Genomic DNA, 19,882 nt, shown 5'->3' with positions numbered 1-19,882 from the left:
ATCAGATAGATTATACACGGTGTTACAAAAAGGTACGGCCAAACTTTCATGAAACATTCCTCACGCACAAATAAAGAAAAGATGTTATGTGGACATGTGTCCGGAAACGCTTAATTTCCATGTTAGAGCTCATTTTAGTTTCGTTCTTCCACTTACGCTCAATGGAGCACGTTATCATGATTTCATACGGGATACTCTACCCGTGCTGCTAGAACATGTGCCTTTACCGTGCTGCTAGAACATGTGCCTTTACAAGTACGACACAACATGTGGTACATGCACGGTGGAGTTCCTCCACATTACGCTTCTCAACAACAGATTCGGTGTTCGGTGACCGATGGATTGGTAGAAGCGGACCAGTTCCATGGCCTCAACCATCTTGACTTTGATTTATGGGGGCATTTCAAAGCTCTTGTCTACGCAACCCCGGTACCAAATGTAGAGACTCTTCGTGCTCGTATTGTGGACGGCTGTGATACAATACGCCATTCTCCAGGGCTGCGTCAGCGCATCAGGGATTCCATGCGACGGAGGGTGGATGCATGTATCCTCGGTAACAGAGCACATTTTGAACATTTCCTGTAACAATGTGTTTGAAGTCACGCTGGTACGTTCTGTTGCTGTGTGTTTCCATTCCATGATTAATGTGATTTGAAGAGAAGTAATAAAATGAGCTCTAACATGGAAAGTAAGCGTTTCCGGACCCATGTCCACATAACATATTTTCTTTCTTTGTGTGTGAGGAATGTTTCCTGAAAGTTTGGCAGTACCTTTTTGTAACACCCTGTATAATGGTAAGATAGAGATTTAGGAATCAGGTTTTAAACTGTAAGACATTTTTCAAGGGCAGATTTGGACTCTGACCACAATCTGTTGGTTATGAACAGTAGATTAAAACTGAAGAAACTGCAAATAGGTGGGAATTTAAGGAGATGGGACCTGGATAAACTGAAAGAACCAGAGGCTGTACAGAGTTTCAGGGAGAGCATAAGGGAACAAGTGACAGGAATGGGGGATAGAAAGACAGTAGAAGAAGAATGGGTAGCTTTGAGGGATGAAATAGTGAAGGCAGCAGAGGATCAATTAGGTAAAAAGACGAGGGCTAGTAGAAATCCTTGGGTAACAGAAGAAATATTGAATTTAATTGATGAAAGGAGAAAATATAAAAATGCAGTACATGAAACAGGCAAAAAGGAATACAATCGTCTCAAAAATGAGATCGACAGGAAGTGCAAAATGGCTAAGCAGGGATGGCTAGAGGACAAATATAAGGATGTAGAGGCTTATGTCGCTAGGGGTAAAATAGATACTGCTTACAGGAAAATTAAAGAGACCTTTGGAGAAAAGAGAACCACTTGCATGAATGTCAAGAGCTCAGATGGAAACCCAGTTCTAACCAAAGAAGGGAAATCAGAAAGGTGGAAGGAGTATATAGAGGGCCTATACAAGTGCGACAATATTATGGAAATGGAAGTGTATGTAGATGAAGATGAAATGGGAGATGAGATATTGCGTAAAGACTTTGACAGAGCTCTGAAAGACCTGAGTCGAAACAAGGCCCCTGGAGTAGACAACATTCCATTAGAACTACTGACAGCCTTGGGAGAGCCAGTCCTGACAAAACTCTACCATCTGGTGAGCAAAATGTATGAGACAGGCGAAATACCCCAAGACCTCAGGAAGAATATAATAATTCAAATCCCAAAGAAAGCAGGTGTTGACAGATGTGAAAATTACCGAACTATCAGTTTAATAAATCACAGCTGCAAAATACTAGCGCGAATTCTGTACAGACGAATGGAAAAACTGGTAGAAGCCGACCACGGGAAAGATAAATTTGGATTCCGTAGAAATGTTGGAACACGTGAGGCAATACTGACCTTACGATTAATCGTAGAAGAAAAATTAAGGAAAGGGAAACCTACGTTTCTAGCATTTGTAGACTTAGAGAAAGCTATTGACAATGTTGACTGGAATACTCTCTTTCAAATTCTAAAGGTAGCAGGGGTAAAATACAGGGGGCGAAAGGATATTTACAATTTGTACAGAAACCAGATGGCAGTTATAAGAGTCGAGGGGCATGAAAAGCAAACAACGGTTGGGAAGGGAGTTGTAGCCTGTCCCCGATGTTATTCAATCTGTATATTGAGCGAGCAGTAAAGGAAACAAAAGAAAAATTCGGAGAAGGTATTAAAATCCATGGAGAAGAAATAAAAAATTTAAGGTTCGCCGATGACATTGTAATTCTGTCAGAGACAGCAAACGACTTGGAAGAGCAGCTGAACGGAATGGACAGTGTCTTGAAAGGAGGGTATAAGATGAACATCAACAAAAGCAAAACGAGTATAATGGAATGTAGTCGAGGTAAGTGGGATGATGCTGAGGGAATTAGATTAGGAAATGAGACACTTAAAGTAGTAAAGGACTTTTGCTATTTGGGGGGCAAAATAACTGATGATGGTCGAAGTAGAGAGGATATAAAATGTAGATTGGCAATGGCAAGGAAAGCGTATCTGAAGAAGAGAAATTTGTTAACATCGAGTACAGATTTAAGTGTCGGGAAGTCATTACTGAAAGTATTTGTATGGAGTGTAGCCATGTATGGAAGTGAAACATGGACTATAAATAGTTTAAACAAGAAGAGAATAGAAACTTTCGAAATGTGTTGCTACTGAAGAATGCTGAAGATTAGATGGGTAGATCACATACCTAATGAGAAGGTATTGAATAGAATTGGGGAGAAGAGAAGCTTGTGGCACAACTTGACTAGAAGAAGGGATCGGTTGGTTGGACATGTTCTGAGACATCGAGGGATCACCAATTTAGTATTGGAGGGCACCGTGGAGGGTAAAAATCGTAGAGGGAGACCAAGAGATGAATACACTAAGCAGATTCAGAAGGATGTAGGCTGCAGTAGGTACTGGGAGATGAAGAAGCTTGCACAGGATAGAGTAGTATGAAGAGTTGCATCAAACCAGTCTCAGGACTGAAGACCACAACAACAAGAACAACAACACATTTGCAGAACGTTGCTAACCTTAGACCATTCTGAAATCTTACCAAGTTCTGACACATTCATTAAGAGACAGTTGCATCATCTGCAAAATTTCTTCAGCTACTATTATGAGTAATAATGTATGAAAATCATTAATAAAAAATTACAACAGCAAGATCCCCAACACACTTGCTTGAGGCCAATCTTCAACTTCATCACGTAAAGGAGTATAGGTAGGGTGCCCATACGACCCGATCAATCGGGATTGTCCCGTTTTTTGAGGCTCAAAAATTTGACCCGACTTTTTTTAAACAAGCAATTTGTCCCGATTTTCAAGGATTATTTTCAGACATTTACAAAGTGGTTAAAATATTTTCTGAGAGTCGATTTTATAAACTATCAATTGAAACTGACATTCCGTACGTTGGTACCCCCTGATAATGTACATCTTAAGCACTATAATTGTTGTGTACTCTTATTTTCTTTGCTTTTGCTTTCCATTGTTGTCAGCACTCAGTATCAGTTTCGTGAAGTGCTAGCACTTCGTGGAAATGCCGAAACGAAAATCAAAGTTTTCGGAAGAGCGTCAGAGGAAATTTCCTTGCTTCACTACTACAGACAATGACTGTACAGCAAAATGTAACGTATGTAACTGTGCTGTATCCTTGTCTTATGGTGGTGCTGCAGATCTCAAGCATCATGTGGAATCAGAGAAACACGGGAAGAATCTTCGATCGGCAGGTTCCTCGCAAAAAATGACGAGATATTTTGTAACTTCAAATACAAAGGAACAGAAAAACGTAGCTGCAGCAGAAGGAACCCTGTAATTCCATGATGTTAAACACCACCAAAGCTATCGTTCTAATGATTGCAGTGTTCAACTAAACAAAAAAAAAATTTTCCTGATTCTAAGATTGCAGAAAATGTTTCGTGTGGAAGAACAAAGTGTGAAGCAATTATCAAAAATATTATAGCTCCGCATTCCCAGAAACAGGTATTAGCTGCTATAAACAGTGCAAAATACTTTTCAATATCTACTGATGCTAGCAACCATGGGCATCAGGAAATTCTTCCTGTGATAGTTCGGTATTTTTCTGTAATTGAGGGTGGACTGCAGGCGAAATTGCTTCATCTTGAAGAATTGCAGAACGAAAAGTCCGAAACAATTTCCAATTATATTTCTCATATTATATAGTCATTCAGTATCATCTCAAAGTGTGTTGCATTTGGTGCAGGCAATACTAACGGTAATTTTGGGGGGTTAATGAAGAACGAGGGTAATAATGTTTTCACAAATCTGAAACAAAAATTAAAAAACTCTAACGTTGTTGGCATAGGTTGTCCAGCACATGTTGTTCATAACACTCTTCAAAGTGCTAGTGGTGTTTTACCTGTTGACATTGACTGCATTGTCATGAAGTTGTACACCCATTTCCATATTTTTTCTATTCGTGTTGCAGAAGTCACTGAATTCTGTGAATTGGTTGGTGTCACTTACAAAAATTTACTTTCCTTTTCCAAAACAAGGTGGCTTTCATTTCTGCCAGCCATAGAAAGGATCTTTAAAATGTATGAACCTTTGAAATCTTAATTTTTTTTCATAGTCTAACTCAAAGTGCCCTGCAACCTTAAAGAGTTTTTTCAGTGATCCTATAAATGAATGTTATTTACTTTTTGTACATTCACAAATGAGTGTTTTCCAACAATCCATTCTAAGCATTGAGAAACAGAATAATTCCATATGTGAAGTATTAGCAGTCTTAAATAAAGCTTTGACAAGTCTAAATTCAAGGAAACATGAACATTTTGTACCAGTAAGTGTAAAAAAACTGCTGAACGATTGTGATGACCCGTCTGTTACGAAATTTGACATAGCATTATCAACGTTTTATGATGCTTCACTAGACTATTTATCCTTATGGTTACAGGGAATGGTTGAGTTTTCTGTATTCTCCTGGTTGATGCTCACAGAACCACCAGAAAGGTCAGTAGTTGAAAATACTTAAATGTGGCTAAATGAAAAGGGCATTCTAGTAAATGACAGCCTCTTATTTGACGAAATAGTTCATATACACTCATTTGTACGAGGGTCGGTCAAAAAGTAATGCCTCCCATTTTTTTCTACTTAAAAAAATTAAGTTAAGTGAAAAATTTGAATTTGGCGCCATTCCTCAAACCTTCTTCTGCAATCCACTGCAGTAGTAACTTTCTGTGTCAACAGGTGGCAGCACAGCAGAAGTTTGTAAGATGGCCGACATCGATGTTCGTTTGAGACAGCGTTGTGTGATTGAATTCTTGAATGCAGAAGGTGAAACGCCCATACGCATTCATGAAAGACTGAAGAAGGTGTATGGTGTTGTGACAGTGGATGTCAGCACTGTTAGACGATGGGTTCGTCGTTGTAAGGAAGCTGAAGGGCAAACACCGTTGACTGACGAAAAGCGGAGCGGCAGGCCGGTGAGTGCAGTGACTCCACACAACATTCAGCAAGTTGATATCATTCGTGGTGACCGTCGGGTGACTGCAGATGAAGTGTGTCGCATTATTTCTCTTAGTAAAGGTAGTGTGATCACGATTATTAAACAATTGGGGTACTCAAAAGTTTGTGCACGGTGGGTTCCAAGAATGTTAACCGATCAGAATAAAGAGGCAAGGAAAACAATAGCCTCCCAACACTTGCAGCGCTTCCGTTTGGAGGGAGATGAGTTTCTGAAAAAAATTGTGACCGGGGACGAAACATGGGTGCATTTTTTTGAACCCGAATCAAAGAGGCAGTCAATGGAGTGGCGTCACACAAGCTCGCCGAGGAAGAAAAAATTCAAAACTGTGCGATCGGCAGGGAAAGTTATGGCAACAGTTTTCTGGGATACAGAGGGTGTGATTCTGGTTGATTTTTTGGAGCAGGGATGCACAATAAATTCTGTTCAATACGTCACAACCCTCAAAAAACTTAAAGCACGTCTTCAGCGAGTTCGCCCAACAAAATCAATGGCAGATGTTCTTCTTTTGCATGACAATGCAAGACCACACACCAGTCGTCACACCTCTGACGAGATTGTCAAAATTGGATGGGAAGTTTTGCCTCATCCCCCATACAGCCCTGACCTGGCACCATCAGACTTCCATCTGTTCGGGCCACTAAAAGAAGCTCATCGTGGGATTCATTTTGAAGATGAGGAGGCCGTCAAAACATCCGTGCGTCAATGGCTTAGGAAGCAGAGCTGTGATTTTTACCGTGCTGGGATACATGCCCTTGTTCAAAGATGGACCAAAACTGTAGAGATGGGCGGAGATTACATTGAAAAATGACAAAATGATCCTCAATGTTGTGGTTTTCAACCTATGTAATTGCATTTAAATTTCCTGACAATTAAACGTAGAAAAAAAAATAGGAGGCATTACTTTTTGACTGACCCTCGTAAAACAACAAGTGGAAACAGACAGTGAACAATGGAATCAGTTGATGGCACATGAAAAATGGTGTAGTTTTTTCAGATCTTGCCAGTGTAATGAACAGTTGAGAGAATCGCTTAATATAGCGCAGTATTTCTTTTCTCTCCCTGCCCAGAATGCAAATGTTGAAAGAGTTGTCAGCATACAATCGTCACAGTGGACAGATGAGAGGAATAGATTTATGGTGATGAGCGTTAAGTGTATTTTACTGACCTGTTTAAACTTCAGTAAATACAGTTGCACTGACTTCTATTCATACCTATTAGGCAAACCTGAGTTGCTGAATGAAATTTCATCTTCGAAGAAATATTGTTGCAGTCTGGAATCCACAAAACCATAAATTACTTGTGTTCACTAAGAACTTTTTTTGTAGTGATTGTTACTGTATGTCTTTCTACATTCTGCGTTAGAAATGTTACATTTCTTAATAAGTAAATTTCTGAAAAACTTTAAATGTACTTCTTTCCAGTCTTTCCATTCTTTACTTGGTTTTGTACACACACACACACACACACACACACACACACACACACACTCAAATATCAGTGAAGGCTATATTTGCAGAGGAAGAAGAAAGCTTAGCATTAAAAGTGATATTTAACGAGAAATAAAAATTGTCTCACTTTTTGGCCGAGAAAATGTGTGGAAGTCCCACTTTTGTCCGAAGAAAATATGATCACCCTAAGTATAGGATACATGGAAAACACTGTTTAATAATCTACTGCTGGAGATCATGTATTTGACAGAGAGCAGAAAATATTTGGATGGAGATTTATATAGTTTATGTTGTAGAATTAATTTTGTATTACAAGTGAATCCTTTCCGCCCCATGCACCTGCATTGCTTTGGTGACTTGTGTGCCTCAGTGACTCAGACAGCTGTATCATAGGTGCAACCACGATGGAGGAGTATCTGTTAGCAGGGCAGACAAACGTGGTTCCTTAAGACGGGCAGTAGCGTTTCCAGTTGTTGAAGTGGCAGGAGTCTGGATGATTGACTGATCGGGCGTGTTACAACGCCAAACATGCAATTGAAAAAAATATGACACACAGTTCTAATATACAGGGTGACGCGAAATTCGGGCACTCAGGCTTCTGAAGCATCCACAACTCTCTAGTGGTTGCATTTTTAGGTACTCCACGTCGACGTCTGCTCGTAGATACGTATCATCGGTAGGTTTTTTCGGTTTTACTTCCCGATATGACAGCGGCGACTCTCCGTTGAGATACGAGCCTTGTGTTTTCCTATTACTGCGAGTCTTGCAAATATCGCTTTTATTTAGTAATTTCCCCGCCTAAAACTCTCCCCTTTTATGATTAAGACAGGCTGCGCCACCTTTCGGAGGGAATGGAGACGTCAAAGAGTCACAAAAGTTCATATAAAGCAGTCCGTAAAACACGTAAACGTTCACTTCAGTTAGCGTGTTAGTTAATGCCTACGCTTTCCGCTAGATGGTGCTGACTTATTGCTGAATAGCTTTGGTTCTATAAAACCTTCACTGATTAGTACTAGGTAAATGAAATAAGTACAAAACCCTTGTATTTCACTTTCACCATATATTCAAGGATTAAGGTGGTGATGGATGATGGTCTATTTAAAAGGGTCCCAGTCTGGAGGAATCTAAATAGTCCGCTAATGGCGATATGCACGCGCTCTACGTCCAGATTCGCAACTAACGGCACATGACACTTTCAAAAGTCCACACGTTCTATCTGAATACCGGTATCTCCGAATTCACTCGTATCAGCAGATAAGTTGAGTTTCTGTCGTCTATATGTCCGCAAAGTTCCAATCTAGCACTAAAGTCTTAAAATCCCCTTAATACTCCGATGCTACCAACAGTCAGAGATCGTACACTACATCGCTTTTAATCTCCATAATATTCCAACAGTTTATCGTGAATCTTAACACGATAAAGTCCAGTCTAATTATTGTCTCGCTGACTGACACGGGTTCCCCTCCCTTTAACGGAACAAGGAAAAAAGGCGGTAAAAATGACGATCAGGTCTTTTTACAGGTTTTTCATCACAAGAGTTTTACGTTACTGCCTTCTCCGTGACGGAGATTCCGTGGCTTTGCTGCACTTAAACGTTAAACTACTTCCTGATATACTATAATTTTGATCTGCAATTACCGAACTCTGATTCTATATTATTTTCCCCACTAAAAATTCTATTCTTAGTTTTAAATTATTCTTTCTATAGCTATTATCACGGTAAACTGAAGCGAGGTGTTACACTTCGCAGCGCGACTCTTCACGTGCCAGAGATAAAAAAATGTCTCTCACAAAATTTCGTCCGGCGAGTACATCCGGCAGAAAAATGACGTTAAAGGGTGGCAAGCTGCCAACAGTGTAACCACATGCATGGTAACTACCTCTGTTAGCACACAGTAATAGCACTGCTCAGTTGGTGATACTTTATCTATTTTATGCCGGCACTGTAGCTCAGCGTGTTCGGTCAGAGAGCTGGTTGGCCTTTTTAATAAAAAACTGACTGGAAGGATCAGCATGCTAACTTGGCCGGATGTCATGTGACGTCCGCAACGACCAAACAACGGTCAATAACGAACAAAAAGCAAAAAAAAAAAAAAAAAAAAAAAAAAAAAAGTTGGTGCAGTGGATAGATTTTTGGGTTAGCATGCAGCAGGTCGATGGTTCGATCCTGGGTTGAGGCCTAAGTTTTTTATTTGATAAACGTAGTGCAGGTGGTATGGTATCTGGCGTCTTAATCGTCAACAGCGATTGCAGCGGGTCCTCTAGAAAACATTTAAACATTTGCACTTACTACAATCTTAGAAATGGAAGACTGGTCAGCCTTGAAAGAAGCCCTTTTCATGTCATTGAATTTCAAAATTATCTCATCCATTAGATGTAAAACCTGTCTTCCTTGTATCCTACTCCGATGGTCCCAGAGATTAGTAGCACCTATTATTCTTGCCTCGTTCAGGTCCATACATTTCGTTAGGGCTTTACGTTACCAATACGACTACCAATGTGCTTTGCATTTAATGTCCAAACTCGGCTACTATTTGTATGTGTTATCACCAAGGTCCCATGCCTTTAACACTGAGTCTGGTAACCACATGCTGTTTAGTATGTATTCCAATGTATTATTATTATTATTATTATTCTATAGATGCGATTGTGCAAACATCAGGTCTATTACCGTTAGGGACACTGTGTAATTCGAAACAGAACATTTGGCAATTAGCGATGACGGTATGAATCATGCAGAACAATATCGGTCTCAGAGGTAATGCGCATTACATGGAACAGGCGCATCTTTAACATCTCGAAAATGACGTTCTTTTTGTAGTTATTCTGTCCTATGACAGGTCATTTGCTTCAACTGTCTATTTATTATTTGTCTAACTACGTATTTGTTACATTCAGAGCTACAAAATGTTGTTAATTTAGGATACATGTTACGTAAGAAACGGCGTGTATTACAGTGTGAAATGTCAGAATGAAATTAGCAAATAAAAAAAATCGCGCCTCAACGCAGGATCGAACCCACGACCTCCTGCATGCTAACCAAAACTCTTCTTTTTTTATTTTGTTCGTATTTGATCGTTGTGTTTGGTCGTTGTAGATGTCACATGACAACCGTTCAAGTTCGTTTGTTGATCCTTTCACTCAGTTTTTTATTACAGAGGCCATCCCTGAAGTACCGTGCAAGCATCCTCTCTCAGCACCAGATGTGCAGTGCAACTAACAGGTGCTAACAAAGCGTTACAATACATGTAGTTACAGTGTTGCCAGATTGCCTCTCTTTAACGTCCTTTTTCTGCCGGATGCACTCGCCATACGAAATTTTGCAAGAGACATTTTTTTATAACTGGCATGTGAGGAATCGCGCTGTGAAGTCCGAGTGCGCGAATTTCGCTTGACCCTGTATAAAAGGAATGGGCTAATTTACAAACGTTATAAAAGATGATATGCAGTCATTTAAAATTATGTGCCACGTTTTTTTCAAATCTATTCTATATAATTTTATATTATTTATACACACGCTTTTGTGTATGTTCTTTGCTGCTAGCACAACAGAAACATAGATGTGATTCAGTTACTGTAAACTGTCAATCAGTGTTTAAAATAACCACATACAACATATACATTTGAGGGCATACCATGGCATTATGCTACTGTGAAGAAGATATTCACATCTGCTAAACCAATACTAAGTAAGTTTTTTTAATATACTTTTTATACTTCATATAAGCGTATAACAAACATCAAAAGAATTATAATGTCTCTATATTTGTAAACGTCTGAAGATGACAAATTAATTTGCCAAAACCAGTAAAGCATTATAAAAATTTACAACTTATGACTGAATTTTATCCTCAAAAAGTAGTAATACAGTTTCTGAAAACTGCAGCCGTGAATACAATAAAAAAATCAACAAAGGTCAGCCTGGAAAGTCTTTCACCTTTCACACAATAAAATTAATAGTACTAAGACTGAAGTGACAAGAGTCTCAGCAATCGTAATTAATAGACAGTGTATAATGCTTCACCCAAAAACATTGTACGTGGAAGAACAAGATGAAACTGGAAGGTTTATAACAGATCTTCAGAAAGACATACTCTGGGCTTAAAAATGGCTTTGAGCACTATGGAACTTGACATCTGAGGTAATCAGTCCACTAGAACTTAGAACTAGTTAAACCTAACTAACCTAAGGACATCACACACATCCATGCCCGAGGCAGGACTCGAACCTGCGACCGTAGCAGTCGCGCGGTTCCGGATTGAAGCGCCTAGAACCGCTCAGCCACCACGGCCGGCTATAATCTGGGCCTATCATAGAATATTTACAGAAAAGTTAATTGTCAGTGCTAAACTTTTAAAGTGCCTAGCAAGCTCAACGTTATTGAACTTGGAGCCATCAGCATTGTAAATGTGGTTACTGGAGTTATTTATGTAAACCAGACATTATACGTGAATGGTCACCTTTTATTTATTTCTTTTCGATTACTTCAGTCAAATTCTTTTATACATTAAGAATCAAAGAAATAAGATCGAACTCTACCATATAATTCAAAGTCAGCTTAAATAATTGAGGGCTACATTTTATGGAGCACCATAAACATGTTTGAGTTTTATGTTACATGTACATACGTTCTTATACAGATAACCTATTCTGGGGAGAGAAGTGCAATGAGTTAAACAGCATTAAGAAAAAGTGGTCTGTGGCACAAAAGCCAAGAAATGTGCAACGATTGCTTCGTTTCAAACAGCATAAAATGATTAACTGAAATGCTGAGCGTTGCAGTTGCGAACCTCTGTTAACAGAAACATGACGATTTGTACAGTAAAGGTAAAGCTGTCCTCAGTCAAAAAGTTGGTCCACCACCACTATACAGAGGTAGCATGCCCAAAACCAAATCTGGCCCTTTAAGTGATTTAGCCAGACAGCGATATGAGGATCCAAAGTTTGAAGTGGAATTTAACCCACGACGTAGGTGGTTATTTCTAATATACAGGGCGAGTCAGGAACAAAAGTATACACTTTCAGGGGTAATAGTATTAGTCATTCTAAACAAAAACTTCATATGGACGTATGCTCTATTCCGAATGGTTTCCGAGATAGAACACATTTAATATCACTTTTGTACGTTTTTCTTGAATATCTCTAAAACCACGCCCTCCAGCGAAAACGTGTCACAGTACAAAATTAAACTATATTGAGTTTCCTACAAAAAGGATCCTAATCATTTTTTTCCCTTGGACTGATGGTTTGTGTGAAGAGAGCGCATGGGCTGTAGCTTACGTAGTTTTTGTAGGCCAATTTGAGGTAGCATACTGAGGTAGCAAGTTGAGACAAACAGTTTGATACAGGACACTGGTGGTCTATCAAGTCGAGGAACTACCTCAAACTGGCCTACAAAAACTACGTAAGCTGCAGCGCATGCGCGTCGAGCGAGATTTTCAATATTCTCGCGCTCTCTTCGAACAACCCATTAGTTCTAGAGGAAAAAAAATGAATAGGATCTTTTTTCTGGGAAATTTAATACAGTTCAATTTTGTACTGCGACACGTTTTCACTGGAGGGTGTGGTTTTCGAGTGTGCAAACTTTCCCAAAAAGTGATACCAAAGAGTACATTATATTTAAAGTTTGAAAAATAAACAAGATTCCAAGTTTCAGAGTTCGAGACAGTGGATATTACTCTTATAATACAGATAGCAGCATTTAGTGTCTGCAGAAGATCCTGAATGCTACTTGTAAGAGAGCTAATTATCCATCTTCAGTTCTAAGAATGTAAAATATTTCACTTCTCTGGTTTTGCGATCGCTTTGCGACATCTAACGGTTAACGTCTACAATGGTTTTGTTGAAATTAAGCATGAATACATTTTCTGTGAGCCTTGAGGCAATGTTATCTTCTGCCCTATTTGTTAAATTATTTACATTACATTCCACATCTTTCACAAGAGTAAATTGCAAGATTTCAGATAACAGTAAAACTATTGTAGCTTACCAATCTGTAGAACTCATACACAGCACGGGGGATAGCAACAGAGTGGCCGCTTTGGAACTCACCTGGAACAAAGACCAAACGAGACACATCTAATTTGTTTGTAAGTCCAAATTTACACAAGAAAGTTTGAGAACAGCAACTGACTGCCAACTCTTCCACTGCAACAGTTCTCAGTTTTTCAGTTATTTGCAAAAATCTCTGATCAAGTAAGGAAGTCGGTGCCACCGCTGGATTGCACCACTGAAGCAATGATCCCATATTAAACAAATATAGGATGAAAATTATTGAACTATATGAAATAAACCCATAACTTCTGAACGGTTTGCTTCAGGACATTTAAACTGCTCGGTTGTCCGCAGGGCATGATGGGAAGAAGCCCACTTTCATTTGGTTGGGTTCGTCAGCAAGCAAAACTGTCGCATTTGGGGAACTGGAAATTCGCTTTTCGCGATCGAGAAGTCTCTTCGCCCTCATCGTGTGACTGTGTGGTGTGCAGTGTCCAGTCACGGAAAAATCGGTGCCATATTCCTTGATGGCACGGTGACTACCGATCGGTACAAGAAGTTTTGGAAGATGATTTTGTGCCCATTATCCAAAGTGACCATGATTTCGACACGATGTGGTTCATGAAAGACGCAGCTCGATTCCGTCGAAGCAGGGGAGTGTTTGATGTCCTGGAGGAGCATTTTGGGGGCTACATTCTGTCTCTGAGGTATCCTGAGGCCACTGGCATAGGCGTCGATTGGCCGCCATATTCTTCGGATTCGAACAGACGCGACTTCTGTTTGTGGGGCTATATTAAAGAGAAGGTGTACAGCAATAAGCCCAAAACCATTGCTGACCTGAAAACAGCTATTCAGGAGGTCATCGACAGCATCGATGTTCCAACACTTCAGTGGGTCAAGCAGATATCCACTAGTTGTCTGCGCCACATTATTGACAATGACTGCAGGCATAACGAACATATCACCCCATCTAAATACGAGTATCTGTAGTGGCGTTTACATGTTGACTAAACTGTGTGCACGCCGTAGTTTGAAGTAATTTTCTTCTTTCCATATAGTTCAGTAATTGTCGACCTGTATATAGCCAACTGGCTGCATAATAGAACCTTGCGCAGTTATTTAGACCGTTGACGAATAGTGATATTGGTAAAACAGTAAGAAGTCAAGCACCTGGAAGGAATGTAGGCGCTATTTCACAAATAAACACATTGTCAGCAGTTATGACTGCATTAGTATTGTCACCATGTGATCATGTTATCTCGCCTGACATGATAAACACGCTACGTCATCAAAAGTAACCGGACCCCCCCCCCCCCCCACATGAGTTTTCATATTAGGTGCATTGTGCTGCCACCTACTGCCAAGTGCTCCATATCAGCGACCTCAGTAGGCATTAGACATCGTGAGAGCAGAATGGGGCACTCCGCGGAACTCACGGACTTCGAACGTGGTCAGGTGATTGGTTGTCACTTGTGTCATACGTCTGTACGCGAGATTTCCACACTCCTAAACATCCCTAGGTCTATTGTTTCCGATGCGATAGTGAAGTGGAAACGTGAAGAGAGAGGTACAGCACAAAAGCGCCGACATCGTCTGTTGACTGACACAGATCGTCGACAGTTAAAGAGGGTCGTAATGTGCAATAGGCAGGCATCTATCCAGACCATCACACAGGAATCCCAAATTGCATCAAGATCCACTGGAAGTACTATGAAAGTTAGGCGAGAGGTGAGAAAACTTGGTTTTCATGGTCGATCGGCTGCTCAAAAGCGACCCATCACGCCGGTAAATGCCAAACGACGCTTCGCTTGGTGTATGGAGCGTAAATATTGGACGATTGAACAGTGGTAAAACGTTGTGTGAAGTGACGAATCATGGTACATAATGTGGCGATTCGATCGCAGGGTGTAGGTGTGACGAATACCCGGTGAACGTCATCTGATAGCGTATGTAGTGCCAACAGTAAAATTCGGTGGTGGTGGTGGTGTGGTCGTGTTTTGAACCCCTTGTTGTTTTGCGTGGCACTATCACGTATTTTTGTATTTTGGGCGAATAAGGTAATTTCAGATTTGTTATGGTGAAAATTTGAAAGACTCTGTGATATACTAAAACGTGACAAATAAATTAACGAAAAAAATTCTGCAACGACAATCTTCAAACTTATTTAGATCAGGTCAACCTGTTGAGAATTTTGGCTTCAAGAATCAGACCCCTAGACAAGAAGAACTGCAGCCAACTCTACAAGAAAAGATAACTAAACTAAAGTTTATTGTAATCTTCATCGTGTCAAATCTTCAGTAAAGACTTTGCACGTCGAGTACAATAGCTGAATTAGGAAGGTAGATTACAAAGTGCTGTTTTAAACTGAAGCTCATTTTTTTCTGTAAATATGTAGTTAATCACTCCACGCTCACACTTGCATCGTGACCATTCAAAGAGATGTGTCATCTCTGCTTAATTACTATCTGGAAAGAGTCTCGACGTAAAGGCAGCGGTTTATTTTCACTTGACTTGTTAACCATTTCTAACTTGCAGAGAACAGTCGTGAATAACGAATTTAGAGTAAAATCTACACATTTCTCTGGTTACTAAATTAAAATTTGCATCTTTTGACTAAATGCAGCGGAGTTTACATTATCACTTGACTAACGTGTTCTGTAGACACACCTGCGAGAGAATTCTGAAACAGTGATTTCTTGAAATTATTAAGTGAGGAACTGAGGAAAAGTAGGGTCAGTAGCTTATGAAAAAGCTCACCGTCTGTAGAAAAATAAACGTGTAATATCTTCAGTTATGTTCTTCCAAACCAAGAGCATTTGTCGTTTTACCAACAATCGATGGCTCTTAAAAATTAAATTCTTTCGTTACAAAAGTCTGTAGTTAGTGGAGTAACACGGTAGATAATGAAGTTCTGCATGATAAACGTACGGCAAAATACTATCTTTGCGTACTATCATTAACCATAATCTCGTTTCGAAACCTCAAATTCTTTATGAAATATGAGGAATATTGTGGATACCTCCTCCTAGTTTTGTCGTTGGCACGGCGCCATTGCAAATGAGTGCGCTATGTCAGATCAATTTTCTCAAGACTGGTTACAGATAGAGACCTCCACACAAATATAAGGAAAAATTCGATATGTTAGCTAAATTTCATATGTGGCAGCATACGTCGTCATGCACACCAAACGCTAAAATCATAGCGACCCATGGTTTTCAATACAAACTTTTTAGAATTACGCTCTGTGTATTACTTCCATGCGAACATCACACTAACTATGGTCATTAATGAAATGATGGGCCAATCTTCATGAAGCTCACATACAGAGCTATAAACAAAGACAAATGATTTTTTTTTTACCCAATAGTTTCTGTGAAATAGTGGCCTGTAAGCAATGGGACGTTGGTAAGCTGCTGGAGCGAGTTGGCCCCACACAACTCACCTGATTCCCGTCAATATCGGGAAGGGAGGGCGATGAATTCTGATGCCACGTTCTATCACATCCCACATGTGTTCGATCAAGTTCAGATCTTTCGAGTTGGGCGACCAGCACATCAAATGGAAATCGTAGTGTGTTCCTCAAACCATCAATCACACCCCTGGCCTCGCTGAAAAATGCCACTGCCGTCGAGAAACGCGATCGCCATGAAGGGGTGTACATGGTCTGCAACGAGTGCACGATACCCCTTAGCCGTCATGGTGCCTTCGACGAGCTACACTGAACCCACGGTTGCCCATGTGAATTTTCCCCAGAGGCATAATTGAGCCGCAGCCAGTTTGTCTCTGTCCTGCAGAACAGGCGTCAAGGAGGTGACTTTTTTTTTTTTAATCTTATTGGACTTAAGTGCTAAGGTCATCAGTCCCTAAGCTTACACACTACTTAACCTAAATTATCCTAAGGGCAGACACACACACCCATGCCTGAGAGAGGACTCGAACCTCCGCCAGGACCAGCCACACAGTCCATGACTGCAGTGCATTAGACCACTCAGGTAATCCCGTGCGGCAAGGAGCTGTTCCCCTTGTGAGCGTGTGGGTGTTATTCTGTCATTCTGCACAACGGATTAATCTGAGACGTACCCTTTACCCTGTGGCTCTTGCAAGATGCAATTTCCACCCTCACACTACTACAGAAGTCAGACAGACGCTCATAACGGTCTAAAGACAAATACCTGAAAAACTTTACCCAATAAATATCTTCTTGAGTCGTCCGCTGTAAGGAAATGACACAAAAATTTACAAAATTTCTTACGTGACTAGTGGGATAGTTGGGTACTGGAGTAGTGCTACTTAGTGTAAGAAAAACATGAAATTAACGAAAGTTATTTTGCAAAAATTCTGAGAAATCACAATGTCACTTTTAGTTATGAACTGAACAAGTTATTTCCGGGTTCTTTTCGGAATGTGAAGTTACCTCTTAAGGATAGGATCCGCTAATGAAATTTCTGTACAAAGTTTAAGATTGTTATTGACTTGGCAGAATGGCTGAGAGCTGCGCCTACTCAACTTGAATAATTATCTGTTAGAATGTTGCTAGGTACGGTCGAGGCTGTCGCGTGTGAAGTGCAGTGAAGTGTATTGTTGTGTAGGGAATACGGGAATCGCAAGAGCTGTAGTGCACAATACCATAAGCTGTAATGACTGCTGTCTGCACCACTCGCTGCTGACAAATAAGGTAACTCTCGTTTTATCTGGATTGACCTTTGCCAATCAAACTCTCCCTGCGCCTTGATGAAGTCAAGGACTCCTATTCGCCCCTAGTCTAACTGTTGGCGTGGTACACCGGTCAGATAACCAGTCCAACGCGATGCCACTCAAAAATTCGCTCGCAAGCGTGTAACTATAACTCTGTCCGTTCACACCGTACAGTAAGTGTGGCGGCCAACGCAGTGAACAACGCTTCATCGCAAGGTCTCAATATAGAGCTGCACTCCGATTCGCTCTTTACACAGGTGCTCTCCCAGTGAAGCACTGAGGAGGGACTTGTTCCTCGCTCTTTGAGTAAACGTACGAGCGCACACGCTCTCGTTACGTGTTCTCGCTCCAAGAGCGACAATGGATCGGCCCCTCTCCACGCCCGACGTGAAGGGGTATATCTTTCGGTCTCTTCCATTACTGCTTCAGCTCAAGGCGTCAGGAATATCGTCTGACAATCAGCATTGCTCTTCTAAAACGGGAGAAAGACGTTTCGTTTAAGACGACCAATCCGGAAATCTGTAGCATCGGCGTTTGGCGTTTACTGTCTCCCTGTGCTATGTTTGTAAAGAATGCGTAGGCTGGGCGCTCCCACACAATGTAGCGGAATTTGCTTTTAAGCTGAACACGGGGTCGTTCTCCCCTTTCAATCGGGCAAACGCTGTCCGCTCCATGGGCGGTCGACGTCCGACGTAAATAGGCTGAATCGTCCTCTGAACGGACCGGCCTCTCGGCATGTGGTCCGCCTCTACCGAACAAAAAGCTCTTGTGACTGTCATGTCATGAACGTGTGTGTGTACGCCAGCCTCGAGTATCTCAATCCCAGTGTGCACTTGTTATTTGCATATCGTTTACATGAATTCAGACAACATTGACTTTATCTTACCGAGTTTGGGTTAGAATGAAGCGTCTTGATGTGCGGAATATGATTGTGAGGGCGGAATATGTAAGCAATGAAGGCTAAAGAAAAATCAAGACACGTTCATAGGATTTGTCGACCTGGAAAAAGCGTTCGACAATATAAAATGGTGCAAGCTGTTCGAGATACTGAAAAAAGTAGGGGTTAGCTATAGGGAGAGACGGGTCATATACAATATGTACAACAACCAAGAGGGGATAATAAGAGTGGACGATCAAGAACGAAGTGCTCGTATTAAGAAGGGAGTAAGACAAGGCTGTAGCCTTTCGCCCCTACTCTTCAATCTGTACATCGAGGAAGCAATGATGGAAATAAAAGAAAGGTTCAGGAGTTGAATTAAAATACAAGGTGAAAGGATATCAATGATACGATTCGCTGATGACGTTGCTATCCTGAGTGAAAGTGAAGAAGAATTAAATGATCTGCTGAACGGAATGAACAGTCTAATGAGTACACAGTATGGTTTGAGAGTAAATCGGAGAAAGACGAAGGTAATGAGAAGTAGTAGAAATGAGAACAGCAAGAAACTTAACATCAGGATTGATGGTCACGAAGTCAATGAAGTTAAGGAATTCTGCTACCTAGGCAGTAAAATAACCAATGACGGACGGAGCAAGGAGGACATCAAAAGCAGACTCGCTATGGCAAAAAAGGCATTTCTGGCCAAGAGAAGTATACTAATATCAAATACCGGCCTTAATTTGAGGAAGAAATTTCTGAGGATGTACGTCTGGAGTACAGCATTGTATGGTAGTGAAACATGGACTGTGGGAAAACCGGAACAGAAGAGAATCGAAGGATTTGAGATGTGGTGCTACAGACGAATGTTGAAAATTAGGTGGACTGATAAGGTAAGGAATGAGGAGGTTCTATGCAGAATCGGAGAGGAAAGGAATATGTGGAAAACACTGATAAGGAGAATGGACAGGATGATAGGACATCTGGTAAGACATGAGGGAATGACTTCCATGGTACTAGAGGGAGCTGTAGAGGAATACGTCAAGCAAATAATTGAGGACGTAGGTCGCACAAAAAAAAAAGAAAAGACCACGACGTCTTACACCCTGGAAGACGACAGATTGACAGATTCGCGCCCTCCCACCGGCATGATGAAGAAGGTATTGGCATTTTCCAGGCCATGCAACACTCTGCCACTGTGCCGACGTCCAGCACCGTTGGTCACACGCCCATTTCTGTCGTAGGTGCTGACTCCGTGGTGTTGATATTGGTACATGCATGGGTCGTCAACTGCAGAGGCCCATCGTTAGGAGTGTCTTGCGCGCTGTGTGTTCAGACACAATTGTTCTCTGCCCAGCATTAGTTCCGCCCA

The 19,882-nt window shown here is 40.9% G+C and overlaps 2 protein-coding genes across 4 annotated transcripts in view; one reads left to right on the top strand and one right to left on the bottom strand.

Annotated features, from left to right (window-relative positions):
* Positions 1-19,882, bottom strand: part of LOC126292035 (amyloid-beta-like protein) — a 1,795,419-nt gene that overhangs the window by 307,083 nt on the left and 1,468,454 nt on the right. The gene's annotated exons all lie outside the window — the stretch shown is intronic.
* LOC126292040 (uncharacterized) overlaps positions 1-19,882 on the top strand; it is a 91,729-nt gene that overhangs the window by 24,519 nt on the left and 47,328 nt on the right. The window contains exon 1 of one of the 3 annotated variants that reach the window (XM_049985835.1): positions 4,897-4,979. The exons of the other annotated variants lie outside the window; for them this stretch is intronic. Coding sequence (XP_049841792.1) covers positions 4,927-4,979 — 53 coding nt within the window. The 5' untranslated portion in view covers positions 4,897-4,926. Of the gene's footprint in view, positions 1-4,896; positions 4,980-19,882 lie in introns of those variants that run through there. 3 annotated transcript variants of the gene reach the window in all.

This window comes from Schistocerca gregaria, chromosome 9 (genome assembly GCF_023897955.1).
Source record: "Schistocerca gregaria isolate iqSchGreg1 chromosome 9, iqSchGreg1.2, whole genome shotgun sequence".
NCBI lineage: Eukaryota > Metazoa > Arthropoda > Insecta > Orthoptera > Acrididae > Schistocerca > Schistocerca gregaria.
Note: the sequence above shows the minus strand (reverse complement) of the source record. Positions and strands in the feature narration are given on the sequence as shown.